The sequence below is a fragment of the Salvia hispanica genome, chromosome 3 (genome assembly GCF_029641045.1).
Source record: "Salvia hispanica isolate PSC_SH4W2 chromosome 3, Shi_PSC_v1, whole genome shotgun sequence".
Taxonomy (NCBI): Eukaryota; Viridiplantae; Streptophyta; class Magnoliopsida; order Lamiales; family Lamiaceae; genus Salvia; species Salvia hispanica.
In genome coordinates this window covers 41,345,338-41,358,972 of record NC_142694.1, presented here as the reverse complement: position 1 = coordinate 41,358,972, position 13,635 = coordinate 41,345,338, and the positions used below count along the sequence as shown (strand labels likewise).

The window sequence follows — 13,635 nt, the reverse complement described above, 5'->3', positions numbered from 1 at the left end:
TCTAATTTGTCATTTAAATAGATCAATTGATGCACATTTTGAAACTTTCTAATTTGTCATTCAAATTTTGAAAGATGTGGAATAAACTAGAAATATCCATTCTCCCCTTTACTTTTCCTATAATTTTGAGTGTATGCATATTTATTTTTCTTATTTTGATGATTAGAGCTTTGAGTATATTTAAAAATTAAGGGCTATTTAATTTTTTTTAATCCCCAAACATGTGTTTTTTCGTTTTTTTATAGGAGTAGTTGACAAAGAGATATCTACTGTTAATAAGTCACATAATTTTGCAACAAGCGATAAAACTAATCAAACACAAGTCTTACTAATTCAATCAATTAGGTTATCTAAAGACTTCAAAAATGATTTTTTGTCACTACCTTTTCTATCAAAGTTTCCAATGTCAGTTATGTTAAAATATACAGATAAATATCCGAATCATATATAACCTCAAGCATCTTAGACTTAATTAGGTAACAATTTTAAAGTATATAGTACATTATTAAATCAAAAGTTGCACCACGTCTAATGGGACAAGGATAATTTTTATATTACACTATTCCAATGTATTCAAAGGAATATCACAAAACAAGATCAGAGATTTCATACTAGCAGACATCAAGTTCTGTTTTGCTTACTCCCTTTTTGCTTTTATTATAAATAAACACAATCCTGTGTTGTTAGATTATGCTGATTTTCAACACATTTAATTATAATTCACACGTCACTTTACAAGTCCAAATGCATGACATATGCGTAAAATATAATTAATAATTCCACAAATTAAGGAGACGAATCATCCAAAATAATGTATATTCGAATGTGACCGGTCTAAATAAATCATAGTAATCTTTCCTACAGAATTAAATATGAAATAATTCATTTTTGCTGTAGAAATTATTTGACTAGATGAGTTGTGAATATTCTTTGTCTAAGTGGAAATAAATTAGTGCTTAATTTTAGAAATTAGAATAATATCATTTTATTAGTATTGATCTGATGATTTGATCCGTAAAATGTTGGGATTATATTTAGATTTAGCTATTTTGAATTTTTGAATATTGGGTATCCCGATCGAGTATCGAGTGTATCCGAATGCCGGCATAATACACAAACAATTGTTATTGCCAAAGTTAATGCATTTAAGCAAATAATGTTGCCGTGTACATATATACAGTGTTTGGGTTCCTAGATAAAATAATATTAAGATACAATCTAGAATTGAGTTGTGAGATTATTTTAGTCATAGGAGGTAAGCTATGACTAATTATCTCATGATTGTTCATCTAATATTGAATTATGAGATTAAATCTCATGAACCAAACACACTACAAATTTAATCCGAGATACAATCTTGCAAACCGATAATTAAAGTTAATGACCATTTAGCTAAGAGTGAAAGAAGAGCAAAATGTAAAATAATGCAAAAGTCATTTTCAGTTTTACGACCAACACACCTCCCGCCAACAAAGAATGCAACAAAGAGGCAAAAGCAACATCACCCCAAAAGCCAATAACTATCCCAACCGTAAGCAAAAGAGGGCAAAAGAGACGAGATGAAGTTCACCTTTGTAACATTTGGCAAGAGGTATTGATTCTTCGATAACTTCCAGACCATCTTCTAGCTTTGACCAGCTTCATCACACATTTTCCTGGTATGAAAGGAAAGTTCGGACACCACCCTTTAATACATTAGCCCAGTCTCCACAAAATATATCTTCTTTCAATATCCTAATTTGATTCAAAATTTTGAAAAATCATCTTATTTTCTAATTCACTATATGAACCACGAAATCACATAAAAGAAAAAGATATTTTTGTTATTAAACATGTCGAAAGAAGATTGCATCCTGAGAAAGCACGGGATCGCAACTTTCAAGAATTCATTAAAATCGCAACTTTCATAATGAAAAAGAGAGAATCGCAACTCACTCGTCGCACACAATCAGCCATTGCCCCTCACGTGCCATGCATCACCGCGGCTCACATCACTTCCGCTGACGTGTCCCACTACCGCCACGTCACCATCCCTTGAATATCCATCGCCACGTGTCCAACCACTGATTGCCTCCCCCTCTATCCATTTAAATTGATCCCACGCTTCTCTAATTTTATGTTCAGGTAAAATAAGAAAATATAGAAGAATTATTAAAAACAGAATTTCTATAGAGAGAGAAAAAACTTAACGAAGCTGTGAGAAAATTTCTAAATAAAAGGGACCTCTTTTGTTTTTTTTCTGAACAGATGGCGACGCCGGAGATACAGAACGGCGGCGTTTCGGTGATGGCGGCCGCGCCGGTGGATCAGACCGGCCGGACGGCGGCCACGCTGCGGCTGTCGTCTCCGATCAGGATCTTCCTCTTCTTCCACAAGGCTATTCGAGCAGAGCTAGACGGCCTTCACCGGACTGCCCTGGCTTTGGCGACTAACGGAAGCGGCGGAGACATCAAGCAATTGATGAAGAAGTGTCATTTTTTAAGGTCGATTTACAAGCACCATTGCAATGCCGAGGACGAGGTATGCGCTGAATTTATTTTTTCTGCGTTGATGTTTACTGCGTCTCCGAATTGGATGATTATTATGTTGATTTTAGTTGATCGTGTTGTGCATTTGGTTGGTATGAGTATAACTCAGCTGTATAAAGCGTTTCGGATGAAAATATCTGGAATTTAGGCACCTGCCTATTTTTTTGTTTAATTAATTAATTTTATTCTTATTGGAGAGTGTATTTTGATTTAGTGTTACTTTTTTCCGTTTTAGTGGAGTAATTAATAGGTCTAGTTTCTGGAATTTTGAATCATGGGTATCTGCTCTTCCTCACCTAGCTTTTTAATTGTGATTGCTGATTTCTATTTTAAGAAATTTTGTTGTTTAAATGCAAGGTGGAAAAGTATCTGCTAGCACAAAATTGTGAACATGCCTCTTTAGAGTGGTGCAATATGCTTGTTGAAGTTTCACATACTTTCATTATGTGCCACAATATCTCATGGCTCAGGAAAATAAGTTGATTAACTACGTTTCTTCAGGAAACTGTGGTATCGGACATATTCAGTGAATCAATGTTTAGTTTCTGTTTGGTTTCGTCAACAGTAGTTGCAATGATCAAAGTTTGGTTACTGATATTATCCTTGATTGCTCATACAACTGTTTGGAGTATGCAACCTAACGACTAAAAAGTCTTTCATATATTAATGACAGGTTATATTTCCCGCCCTTGACATCCGTGTGAAGAATGTGGCACGGACTTATTCTCTCGAACATGAGGGTGAAAGTGTGCTTTTTGATCAGTTGTTTACATTGTTAGGGAATGATATGGAGAATGAGGAAAGCTACAAAAGAGAGTTGGCATCTTGTACAGGAGCACTTCAAACATCAATTAGTCAGCACATGTCTAAGGAAGAGGAGCAGGTTCAGTTTTGGTCATCCTTTTTTTTCTTTTTTCCGCACCCCCTTTTCCTTGTCTGACGACGACAGAAAATCATGCTTATCACAAAGAAATATACAGATAATATTAGATAGTAAAAAATATATCCATATGACTGCACATTGTTGCTTTGGTGCTTTGCTGGATCAGAAATAGCTCATTTGCATTACTGCTGCATGTCAGGTGTAAGTTGTCCATTCCATTTGTTGAATATTATGGAGCTAGATCTCCAGTTATCATTTTATACTTAAAGATAGGCTACGCTTCTTCACAGAATCTGCTTATCCTAAGCTATTTTTCTGCGTGCAATAAAAATGAGAAATTGAATTCAGCTAGGTTGTTACTGCCATATCATATACACCAGTCCAATACCAAGATATTTATACTTGGCCAGAACCATTTCATCCTGGGCTACAAATGATATACTGTACTTAAGAGTAGAAAAAGATGCATGTGTACTTCTGATATGCCTGGGATTAAAATTCAGGCAATGTTTTCATCATCTTAACCTGATGCATTACAGAGTTGTTTTCCATTTGGCAGGTATTCCCCTTACTTAGAGAAAAGTTCTCATTTGAGGAGCAGGCATCATTAGTTTGGCAGTTCTTGTGTAGCATTCCTGTAAATATGATGGCAGAATTCCTGCCATGGCTTTCGTCATCAATTTCACCAGATGAAAGGCTGGATATGCGAAAATGCTTGCACAGAATCATTCCAGATGAAAGACTGCTTCAACAGGTTAGATAGTTTGGTTAGAAACACAAAGCGAAATGACTTTCTAGTCTTCGTTTCCTAACTTCTCTTTATGCCATTCAAGATTATTTTTAATTGGATGGATGGGGTAAGTGTTTGCAACAAGCGTAAACGTTCTGAGGATGATCCCAGGCTCTCCAGTAGCTCTCATGCATCCCCTTCGACTGAAAATAGAGATCCTCTGCCATCTGACTGTAGTGTTATCAGGTCTTCGCAATACCATCCAGTGGATGATATATTGCATTGGCATAAAGCTATCCAGAAGGAATTAATTGATATCGCTGAAGCAGCTCGAAGTATAAAGTTCACTGGAGATTTTTCTGATCTATCTGCCTTCAACAGAAGGCTTCAATTTATAGCTGAAGTCTGTATTTTCCACAGGTACTAAATTCCCTCTCATTTAGACTAGATTTATGCAGTCCTAATGATTTTTTGGGTACTTCCCTGGACATTGTTCCTTTATTGAATGGCGAGTTAAATTTATTTGCATTTGCTGCAGCATTGCTGAGGACAAAGTTATATTCCCTGCTGTAGAATTGTCATTTGTCGAGGAGCATGCAGCAGAAGAAAGTGAATTTGAAAAATTTCGATGCTTAATAGAAAGTATTGAAAGTGCTGGAGCTAACTCATGTGTTGAATTTTATTCTGAACTATGCTCACAGGCTGATCACATAATGGAGATGATAAAGAAGCATTTTCTGAATGAGGAAAAACTGGTATGTGATTTATGCTCGGTTGTTTCTGTTTTATATTTCATCATGTACTTGTATACATTTGCATAAAGGTCATTTATCTTATCAAGAAAGAGTGCTAATCATTAATTCTATAAAAAAGTGTGCATAAAATGCATTGATGAAGAGGCTGGCTATCATTCATAAAAGACTGGTTTCATACATTCAAATGTTAATGATACTACATTTCAGTGCTTTTAGATGTCTCAATGAGTTACATTGCAGGTACTTCCACTTGCAAGGAAGAATTTCAGCCGTGAGCGACAGCGCAAACTTCTTTACCAGAGCTTATGTGTGATGCCGCTCAGGTTGATTGAGTCTGTTTTACCATGGTTGGTTGGTTCATTGAGTGAAGAGGAAGCTCGATGCTTTCTTTGTAACATGCACATGGCAGGTACACCTTGAAGTTCCTCTTCTAAACACTTTGAACTTTTCATCAGTTTATTTCATTTTCCAACACTTGATGCTTTTTATTTCTTCTAAGCAAATGATGTTATTGTGCAGCTCCAGCATCTGACACTGCTTTAGTTACATTGTTTACTGGCTGGGCATGCAAGGGTTATCCTAGGGAAATCTGTTTGTCTTCTAGTGCAATTGGTTGTTGTCTTGCCAAGGAGACTGGAGAAACACAAGAGCATTCTGGCAGATCTTGTCGTAACTGTGCCTGTGCAAGTTCTTCCACTACAACTTGTGGCCAAACATGTGAGAAGTCAATTGATCAGGCAAACTTTGTTTGTTCAGTTGAAAATAATATTTGCACTGTTTCAAAGACAGAATCTCCTAAAGCTTCTAATCAGTCTTGTTGTGTTCCTGGCCTAGGAGTGAATAGCAATAGTCTAGGAATGAGTTCTCTAGCCACTGTGAAATCTCTGCGCTCATTATCTTTTGGGCCAAGTGCTCCTTCTCTCAACTCTAGTCTTTTTAACTGGGAAACGGATAATAGTTCCAGTATAAGAGGCCATTCAAGGCCAATTGATAATATTTTTAAATTTCACAAAGCAATCCGGAAAGATTTGGAATTTCTAGATATTGAATCTGGAAAACTAGGTGATTGTGATGAAACTTTCCTGAGACAGTTTACCGGTAGATTTCGTCTTCTATGGGGTTTGTATAGAGCGCATAGTAATGCAGAGGATGAGATTGTCTTTCCTGCCTTGGAATCAAAGGAAACTCTTCACAATGTTAGTCACTCTTACACGTTGGACCACAAACAGGAAGAAGAATTGTTTGAGGATATCTCATCTGCACTGGCAGAGCTCTCCCAACTTCATGGGAATTTGAGTGCAAAAACTGCTAGTGGCAGTTTGGGTGAAAATTTATTGGGTTCTTTGAGTAGTATTGATCATTTAAAAAAGTACAATGAGCTGGCTACAAAGATTCAGGGCATGTGCAAATCCATTAAAGTAACATTAGATCATCATGTCCTGCGTGAAGAGGTTGAACTTTGGCCATTGTTTGACCGGCATTTTTCTGTTGAGGAACAAGATAAGCTTGTTGGTCGCATTATTGGAACAACGGGAGCTGAGGTGCTTCAATCAATGCTGCCTTGGGTAACATCTGCTCTTACACAGGAAGAGCAAAACAAAATGGTGAACACATGGAAGAATGCAACTAAGAACACTATGTTCAGTGAATGGCTTGATGAATGGTGGGGAGGGACCCTTGCAGCATCATCAGCACAGGCATCCACATCAGAAAATAACATCTCCCAAGGTACTTCTGGAAATTACTCAGTAACTGTTTTAATTTTATGTGCTAAGTTAATGATTGTATTTGTTTGCTTCATCTTCTTTTTGTCTTTTAGTTGGGGGGTGGGAGGATTGGGATCTTCTCTCTGGTCCTTTCATCCTTACCAAAAGGAGGAATACTATTAAGCAACAATGCTTGTGGTTTATGATTGTGTTTGCTACTAGGAGTATGTCACCAATTTCCTAGGTTGACACTTTATTAAAGTATTGGGTGTACTTGTTTTTCAGAAATTGATACCCATGAGTCTGTGGACCAAAGTGATCATGCATTTAAGCCTGGGTGGAATGATATTTTCCGGATGAACCAAAATGAGATTGAATCAGAGATGCATAAAGTCTCCCATGATCCAACCCTGGATCCAAGAAGAAAAGCGTATCTCCTTCAACACCTTATGACCAGGTGCTGCAATCTTACTAGTATCTGATGTTTTGGTTTTTTGTTGGAAATTTTGTCATTTTGGTTGGTTTAACTTAGGCCATTAACTTACTTAGATCACTGTAACTTTTCATTTAGTAAATGGATAGCTTATCAGCAGAAGTCCTCGCAATCAACAACTAGTGAAGTTGGTGATGATAAAGATTTACTTGGAAGAACCCCATCATATCGTGATCCTGAGAAACAAATCTTCGGATGTGAGCATTACAAAAGAAACTGTAAGCTGCGTGCTGCTTGTTGCGGAAAGCTGGTTGCATGCAGGTTCTGCCATGATGAAGTCAGCGACCATTCAATGGATAGGTAACTCCTAAAAAACAGACTAGATTGCTTATACATTGTGTTTCAACTCTTAAGGTAAATTCTTAGCATTTAATATATCTGCAGGAAGGCAACATCAGAGATGTTGTGTATGAATTGCTTGCAAATTCAGCCAGTTGGACCAGTTTGCATGACACCTTCTTGTAACGGGCTTTCAATGGCAAAGTACTATTGCAGCAGCTGCAAGTTCTTCGATGATGAACGGTGAGCTTTGATTAGTTTTAGTTTCCCTCTTGTAGTCTGTTATATTATATAGTAGTTCTAGTTTCTACATGCTAGTTGGAATTCAAAGGATCATATCAGTCCATCAAATGTGGATAGGGTTTGCTTACAATTGTCTCCACTTCTCCAGTTGGATGATAAATGAAAAATCTAACTTTGTAATGATATAACAACTTGCTTCGGTGAGTTAACGAGTTTTGCTGGTTTTTGCTTTTCAGGGATGTCTATCATTGTCCATCCTGCAATTTGTGCCGTGTTGGAAAAGGTCTTGGTATAGATTTTTTTCATTGCATGACATGCAATTGTTGCCTTGGGATGCAAGTAAAGGACCACAAATGCAGAGAGAAGGGTCTTGAAAGCAACTGCCCGATATGCTGCGACTTTTTGTTCACATCAAGTACGGCTGTCAGGGCTCTTCCGTGTGGTCATTACATACATTCTGCTTGCTTCCAGGTCTGTTCCTTGATATAGTTTCCTGGTTTCGATTTCTCTCTTCGACAAACAACTGAAATTAGAGCCTCTACTCATCATCACTATCTCTCATTCACACCAGGCATATGCTTGTACACACTACAGCTGTCCTATCTGCAGCAAGTCGATGGGAGACATGTCGGTGAGGACAAACTTTTCATATTTAAAGCAATTATTTCCTTTTGCTATTCTTGAAAATTCAGTTTAGAACTGATTATATATTGTATGTAATGACCAATCACCCACGAAATGCACCCAACTTTTCTATGTGCTCATCATGAGACTTCGAGGCTGATGGCCATGACTATATAGTGTGCCGTTTTAATACTGCCACTTTGTCCTCGTACTTTCACTAGTCGTTCTTTTTAAGACAGTCGCATAGACGTGCAGTAATAACTCCAAAACACACCACCATGTATTTGCTCCGGGTCAATGTATCAAGTTATGTTAGACCACTCACCTGACATCGAAGTAGAACTGTATGCGTGTCCGTGCCACGTGTTTTCTTTTATTTATATAGAATGCAGACATTGGTGTAGTATGCAGTTTGTATGAACTATATATATATGTATGATGTATGCTTGGTTTCCTATTTACTGATAAGCCTCTTCCATCAGGTTTACTTTGGAATGCTCGATGCTCTAATGGCATCGGAGGTGCTCCCCGAAGAATATAGAGATGGGTGTCATGTGAGTCTCTCTCTCTCTCTCTCTCCATGATCTTTTGCACGATGTATCCGAGACACGAGTGTTTGATCTGCAGGACATCTTGTGCAATGACTGCGATAGGAAAGGAACGGCACCGTTTCATTGGCTGTATCACAAGTGTGGTTTTTGTGGTTCGTATAATACAAGAGTAATCAAGGTTGATAGGGATAATTGTTCTACTTAACTAGAGAAGGAATTTTCTATTCTTCCCAGAATTCATTTTCTGTATATTAATGGTTGGTTGTACCACGTCGGCTATACACATCATGTAAATGGACTCCAATGATTTTCAACAAAATTTTGTTTTTTTTTCATTTTTTTTTTCTGTATCTCTTCTTTCCCATATGTACGTGTAATAGATAAAATCTTACTTCCTTTTGTCAACAGCACTTTGCTTGGTTGATGTGAACATGATTGGAATAATAAAATGGATAAAAGATCCACTTCAATTTCCTACTGAAAGACATGAACTATTCTATTAACATTATACTTATAGTGAGTATATTTGTGTGTGTGTATTTACAGTGCAATGTCAAAATTGGAACTTTTCAAATTTAGTCTGTCAATTTGAAATTGAAACACACTCAATTTTTTGAATTGATACCCTTTCTCTTTCGCACTCGTTTTGAAAAAATAATATAAAATAGTTAAAGTGGAGAGAGTGTAAAGTAAGAGAGAGAATTACGTAGAGGATTTGCACTCGTTTTGAAAAAATAATATAAAATAATTGAAGTGGAGAAAAAGTAAAATAAGAAAAAGAATTATGGAGAGAAGACTCTCCTCTACATAATTGACTATCTTATTTTACTCTCTCTTCACTCTAATTATTTTATAATATTTTTTTAAAACGAGAGCAGAAAAGAAAATTGTCTAATATCTTGGGACGAAGGGAGTACAATTTAAAGTGGTTTGATGAACTTATCAATGCATGGCAGTAAAATACACGTTGTAGGGCTGAATATTGCCAGAGATGAGAGAAGTGAACTGAGAGATAGATTCTGTGTGCAATTAAAAAATTCATCTCGTCCATGTTTAAATGTTCCACTTTGACTGGATACAGACTTAAAGAATAAAACGAGACATTTAATGACGCATGAAATACACAACACAACAAAATAGACAAAATGTGAGGCGTATAAAACGCAGCAATAGACAAATGAACGCATGACTTAAAATGTAAGGGATTTTAATTCTTTTTCTTCTCACTACTTTATTGATTATACTATATACTCCTTCTGTCCTATAATAGATGGATGGCACACTTGGGATATAGTACGAGATTTTAGAAGATATTATTATGTGTGTTAGGCGGTGAAAGAAAATAGTATATTTATATTAATTTGAGAGAGAGCTTTTTAAAAAAAAAAGGAAATGTGACATCTTTTGTGGAACAAACTAAAAAGGAAAGTGTGACATCTATTATGAGACGGGTGGAGTATTTAACTACTCCCTCCGTTCCATAGTAGTGAAGACATTTTATTATAAAATTAATATATAAAAGTAGGAATCACGTGCCAATAACTTTTTCAACCCGTTTTCTATTACATTTTTTTAAAACTCGTGTCAAATCAAATGGTGACAAATTCTAAAGAACTATAACTTAAAAGATTATTATATAGTACCATATTAAAGTATATTAATTCAAGATATTTCTCTTTAAGAAATTAAAATTAAAAAGGTAACGGTAAAGATACATGACACATGTAACTCCACATTAGTTGGTTATTGATTATTATATTCTTTGTATCTTTTATGATTCTCATTTTTACATTTTAGTCCGTCCACAAATGATAATCTCGGTTTACTTTTATCATAAATGATACTCCGAGTTCCACATTCCACTAACTCATTCCACCCACGTTTCATTTAAAACTAATTTATTTACAAGTGAGACTCATATTCCACTAACTTTTTTTTCACCCACTATTTAAAACATTTTTAAAAATCCGTGCCGTAAAAAATGAGACTCCTAATGGCGGACGGAATGAGTATTACTTAAGGAAAAACAAAGTTGAAACTTGAAACTGATATAAATTTGATAAGTTACAATCTAATTCATCTATAAAAACCTGATAAAATATACGAAGTGTACATCCTCTTATAGGCCTAGGCATCTCTATGGTAAGCTAATAATTCTAACCCTAATACTCCCTCCGTCCTCCATTAGGAGTCACACTTTGACTGGGCACGGGTTTTAAGAAATGTAAAGAAAAGTTGGTTGAAAAAGTTAGTGGAATGTGGGACCCATTTATTTATATTGGTTTTATAATAAAATGTGAGTGGGTTGAGTTAGTGGAATGTGGGACCTACTTACTATTTATGGTAAGAATGAAGTGTGACTCTTAATTGGGGACGGACCGAAATAGAAAAGTGTGACTTTTAATTAGGGACGGAGGGAGTATTATATACAAGGCAAGCAATCAATTTACAATCAATTACTAATTCCCTATCAATTCTTGATTTGCAGGAATCAATCTTCTTTCCGACAAAACCTATATAAAGTTGATGGTGTTACATAAATGGTCTAGCACTTTTACATTTAGAAAAGAGAGAAAAATGGGTCTAGCAATTTTACATTTAGGGATCCTCTTAATGTTAGCCAATGCTGTGAAATCACATGCAATAATGCGAAGACGGCTAGGCTTCATTTGATCAACGCGGCGTCCGAACCATCTCCTATATTCGTCAGTTTCTCTGTTGAAAAATATTCATTTATTTCAAAGTACGAGAGTTTGGATGGAGGTGTGAATTTTGATTTAACGTTAGAATCAACAAGTCCTAATTATTTTGGTGTATTTACACGAGGAAGAGGAAAAAAGGGTCAATGTATTCGTGCAACGCTTTTCTCCAAGCTCCGAGATATTAAGAGAAATGGTATTCAAACAAATGTATATTGGGTGGTTGACGATGTTGGAGCCTCTTTGAGCTATAATAACATCAATTATGGCCCAAGGCTAACTTGGCTTCCAAGAACAAGTAGGTCCGTCTGTGGTATTTGATGTTCCACGTATATTTCATACATTGAATAAAGTTTATTTTTTACAATAAAATCAGAAATCAATTACTCCCTCTGACCGTGAAATCCAAGTTGGGCCTGTATTATTATGCAAACCGAGGAATATTTGGCTTGGGTTCATTATAATGTTTCTCGATTAAATTACACTATATGAGACTAACTTTATATTTAAAAGCATAATAATACAGGCCCAACTTGGTTTGTTTTTTTTATGATATAAAATAATCAAAAAATTAGATAAAAAAACAGAACAATGTCAATTTGTCTTACAGCTATAGCCGTCACAAAATTCAAAACAACGTTACATGTAACAAATATATGTTCTTAGATAACTTTAGATGTAGAAAATTTTGTTCCAACTAACGAAATCTGATGTGGCAAATAGAGATATTAACATGGATAGCATAATATTAGAGAGAAGAAAAAAAATTAAAATCCCTTTAGAGCATCCATAATGGAGGCTAGCGGATAGGCTAGGCGATCTCGGGCGTTAGCCTATCCGCTGGCCGATCCGCTAGCCTCCATTGCGGCAATTTAGGCTAGCCGATCGGCGAGCTCTAGTCGATTCGTGGGCACTAGTCGATCGTTGGCCGATGCGCTAGCCGCCATAGTAAGCTCAATTTTGGCTAGCCGGTTGCATTTTTTTTAATGTATTTTTTATGCATTTTTTTATTTATTGCATTTTTTTAATATATTTTTTATGCATTTTTTATTGTATTTTTAATGTATTTTTTTTAATTATGTAATTTTTTTTAGGATGTATCTTTTTTAAAATTTATATAAAATTATTGCATTTTTTATTATATTTTTAATGTATTTTTTTAATAAATTAGTGAGGAGTAGAGTGAGGCGGGGGCTCGTGTGTGAAAGCCCGTTTTTTTTAAAATTATGTAATTTTTTTAATTAATGTACTTTTTAAAAAAATGAAATTAATGAATTTTCCCGTATATGTGTCGTAAATTTAATTCCGTATTTTGTGTTTAATTCCTTAAATTTAGTTGTTTTTTTTATTTATTTTGTTTGTTGTGGCTAGCCTATGACTAGTCTATTGCTTATCCTGATGATGTGGCAGGAGAAATTTTAGTGCTGATGATGTGGCAGGAGGAGTTTGTGGCTAGCCTAAACCCATTGTGGAACCTCTTACACTTTAAGTCTTTTGTTTCATAGCTCTATTACTGCTTTATACGTCATTCTCGTTCCATAGTTGTGGAATCATTTTACCATTTTGGTACGTTATATAGTAATGAAGTATATCATTTCACTTTTTAGTAAAAGTCAACACATTTATTCTCTATTTATCTCTCTACCTTTTTAATTTCCTATTTTATTTTACGTAACTCACTTAACACATTTTTTATTAAATCGCGTGTCGAAAGAAATGTCTCTACTATTATAGACCAAGGGGAGCATACCACAACACAATTTGCTGTGTTTTTACATAACAACTAATGCTATAATATTGAGTTGTGTTGAAGATACATGAAATTAGTCTTTCTACTATTAAGCACTCAAGATTCGAAGCATGATTTTCTAAAAGTTGTGCTTTATATACTGATGCATTGCTTCTTTTTTGTTTTTTTGAAATCTAAGATATAAATGATTGTTTTTTTTAATGGCCAAGATCCCCATTTTGAAATGAATAAAAACCTTTATCCAACAAGTAGAAAAAAAAAAGCAATTGGAAAATGAATTAACATAGTATTACTCCATTATTGAACGCGCATTACATTATTATTCCATTAACCAATTCTCCACACTAACAAAAAAACCAATCAAATCTAATTTCCCGAAACATACATAATTAAT

The 13,635-nt window shown here is 35.3% G+C and overlaps 1 protein-coding gene across 1 annotated transcript; it reads left to right on the top strand.

Moving 5' to 3' along the window:
- The first annotated feature begins 2,129 nt into the window (after window positions 1–2,129).
- On the top strand, window positions 2,130–9,127 carry LOC125188928 (zinc finger protein BRUTUS-like). The gene is made up of 14 exons (XM_089068363.1): window positions 2,130–2,520; window positions 3,202–3,411; window positions 3,971–4,165; window positions 4,245–4,561; window positions 4,680–4,896; window positions 5,137–5,305; window positions 5,416–6,624; window positions 6,888–7,059; window positions 7,174–7,395; window positions 7,480–7,617; window positions 7,854–8,088; window positions 8,189–8,248; window positions 8,724–8,795; window positions 8,869–9,127. The coding sequence occupies exons 1-14, from the start codon at window positions 2,248–2,250 to the stop codon at window positions 8,995–8,997; spliced, it is 3,618 nt and encodes a 1,205-aa protein (XP_088924489.1). The 5' UTR covers window positions 2,130–2,247; the 3' UTR covers window positions 8,998–9,127.
- The last annotated feature ends 4,508 nt before the right edge of the window (window positions 9,128–13,635 follow it).

What these genes read in the sequence shown, in the direction of transcription:
- LOC125188928 (XM_089068363.1), top strand. Translation starts at nt 2,248, where the DNA reads ATGGCGACGCCGGAGATACAGAACGGCGGCGTTTCGGTGATGGCGGCC. An exon ending in TTGTAACATGCACATGGCAG is followed by an intron (nt 5,306 to 5,415) that starts GTACACCTTGAA and finishes GTTATTGTGCAG; the next exon opens with CTCCAGCATCTGACACTGCT. An exon ending in AGTCGATGGGAGACATGTCG is followed by an intron (nt 8,249 to 8,723) that starts GTGAGGACAAAC and finishes CTCTTCCATCAG; the next exon opens with GTTTACTTTGGAATGCTCGA.